Genomic DNA, 2554 nt, shown 5'->3' with positions numbered 1-2554 from the left:
AAGACAGTGTCGTGAACAAGTCTAAATGACCTCTTTTTTTAGGGAATACCTCCGATTCAACCTTTTCCATAGGTGGACTCAAGAGGCCACAGGTTGGGTAACGGTCTAGACCAGGGCTTGCGCAGGACTCTGGGAGTTGTAGTTCAACAAGTGAACAGAGACACAGAAAGCGCGCTGAGCATTTTTGGGAATTGTAGTTTCCGCTTTGGAGAACACTCTCTGCGCAGGCGCGCACGTCGGCAGCACTTCCGGTCCAGGAGCTCCTAGTTCATGCACCACGGAAGGTAACCAACCTGGTGGCCGAGCCCGAGTGACCATGGCTACCTACAGCCTGGCGAATGAACGGCTGCGCGTCCTAGAAGACATCGAACGGGAAATCGGCGCCATTCTTCAGAATGCAGGTTCGGAGACGCATTTAGGATGGGGCGGGACCCTTGCGTGTGCGGGAGCCGGTCTGAGTTGGGGGGACACCGCCCATTCACTTCGGCAGGGACCGTGATCTTGAACTGTCCAAAGAAAAGACCAACGAGCGGCTTCTAGATCGTCAGGCGGCAGCCTTCATGGCGTCGTGTGCAACACGTGGAGGCAGAACTGTCATCTCAGATCCGCTACCTCACACAGGTAGGTGCCACACGCTGCCGTCGTAGCCTTGGAGCAGCTAGAGGGTCCCGGGTAAATGATGCTCTCCGGAGCTGTTAGTATCAACTGCCCCCACGCCCTAGCCGACCCACTCTCCCTGGAGGGAATGAATGACTACTCTCCCTGGATTGTTTTCCTATTTCGGTGGGTAGAATGACTTGAGCCACTGGGAGATGGCGAATAATACCCAAACCATGAGACTTTGTACACAGAAACACACAAAAAAGTATCCTGACCGTCATACAACTCCATCAGTCTCGGTGATTTGTTTGGGGCCACACCTGGCGGTGCTCAGTAGTTACTCCTGGCAGTATTGGGGGACCCATATGATATGCCAGGGACATTCGATAATCAGGGTGGCTTCTGCAAGGCAAATATCCTACCCTCTTTACTATTGCTCTTGACTCCATAAGTCTTGGGTTGGAACTAGAATTCAGCTGATAGGGTATTTGCCTTGCCCAGCTGATCTGAGTTCAATTCCTGGCACCCTATATTGCCCACCTAGCTCACCAGGAGCAACCCTGAAATGAGAGCCACAAGTAAGCCCAGAGCATCACCAGGAGTGGAAAATGAAAAAACAAACAAAAAATCCAAACTCCAGATGTCTACATTCTGAATCAAATTGAGGAATCATTACAATAGTATTTAAATAACAGGGATCTGACTGATAGCACAGCAGTAGGGCATTTGCCTTGCATGCAGCCAACAGAAGATGGACCCAGGTTCGACTCTCAGCACCCCGTGTGGTCTCCCAAGCCTGCCAGGAGTGACTTTTTTTTTTTTTTTTTGGTTTTTGGGCCACACCCGGCATTGCTCAGGGGTTACTCCTGGCTGTCTGCTCAGAAATAGCTCCTGGCAGGCACGGGGGGACCATATGGGACACCGGGATTCGAACCAACCACCTTTGGTCCTGGATCGGCTGCTTGCAAGGCAAACGCCGCTGTGCTATCTCTCCGGGCCCCAAGAGTGACTTTTGACCACAGAGCCAGGAGTAACTCCTGAGCACCCCTAGGTGTGACCCCTGACCCAAAACAACAACAAAGTAGTAGTTAAATAACAGTACCATTTACTGATATTTTACAGTGTACTGAATTATCATCCTTAATCTTACAACTCAAGAAAGGTATTCTTGTCAACCCCATTTTATGAATGAGCTTTACAGATGTTAAGTGATTTGCCCTTGGTTATCCTGCCACCAAATAGCATGTGTGATTTAAACTCAGGAAAGAAATGTGACAAGAATTGATGTCTGATTTGGGGATGGATAGCAAAGTGGTGCATTACTGATAAATTTAACTAATTTATAGGTGGCAACAGGGCAGCCCCATGAAGGTTCCAGCTATTCTTCAAGAAAGGACTGCCAGATGGCCCTGAAGCGTGTGGACTATGCTTGCCTCAAGCTCAGTGATGTGGCCCGAACCTGTGAGCAGATGCTGGAAAGCTAGACAACTGAAGAAGAGCAAGAATTATAAGTATACCACCTGTATTCCAGGACAGGCTAGAACTTTAGAACATGGAGACCTGTGTGATGAGAAACGGGTTACCATGTACATGCCTGGCTGGACAGGAGTATATGAAGACAAAGGACAAAAGGTGGGATTTGGAAACCTAAAGACCAAAGCTGCCCATAACTGTGTCCTGGTTCTTTAAGGAATGCCCCTCCCGTTTTTCATTTCACAAAAATATGCTCAGTCAGGAGAGGAAGATACAAACATCAAAACCACTTCCTCGTATACATCATTTGGAGAGACAAAATAAGAACTAAGGGTTTTAATAATAAAAGCAATAACAGTGAAACAAGGAACTCACACAATCATTGGGGCATATATGGGTGAAATAAGGGATTCAAGGAAGTAAAACCAGACTGGATGGCAGCACTAAGGAGTAAGAGTAGAAAACCCCAATTTTATGCTTT

At 48.1% G+C, this 2554-nt stretch overlaps 1 protein-coding gene across 1 annotated transcript; it reads left to right on the top strand.

Moving 5' to 3' along the window:
• The first annotated feature begins 259 nt into the window (after positions 1 to 259).
• MED11 (mediator complex subunit 11) lies at positions 260 to 2158 on the top strand. The gene is given in 4 exon segments (XM_049776090.1): positions 260 to 411; positions 491 to 569; positions 571 to 621; positions 1947 to 2158. Coding segments are annotated over 4 exon segments (363 nt in total). The 5' UTR covers positions 260 to 316; the 3' UTR covers positions 2085 to 2158.
• Positions 2159 to 2554: the final 396 nt, after the last annotated feature.

Source organism: Suncus etruscus, chromosome 1, assembly GCF_024139225.1.
Source record: "Suncus etruscus isolate mSunEtr1 chromosome 1, mSunEtr1.pri.cur, whole genome shotgun sequence".
NCBI classification, from domain to species: Eukaryota; Metazoa; Chordata; class Mammalia; order Eulipotyphla; family Soricidae; genus Suncus; species Suncus etruscus.
The sequence above is the reverse complement of the archived record's forward strand: the minus strand, read 5'-3'. Positions and strand labels throughout refer to the sequence as shown.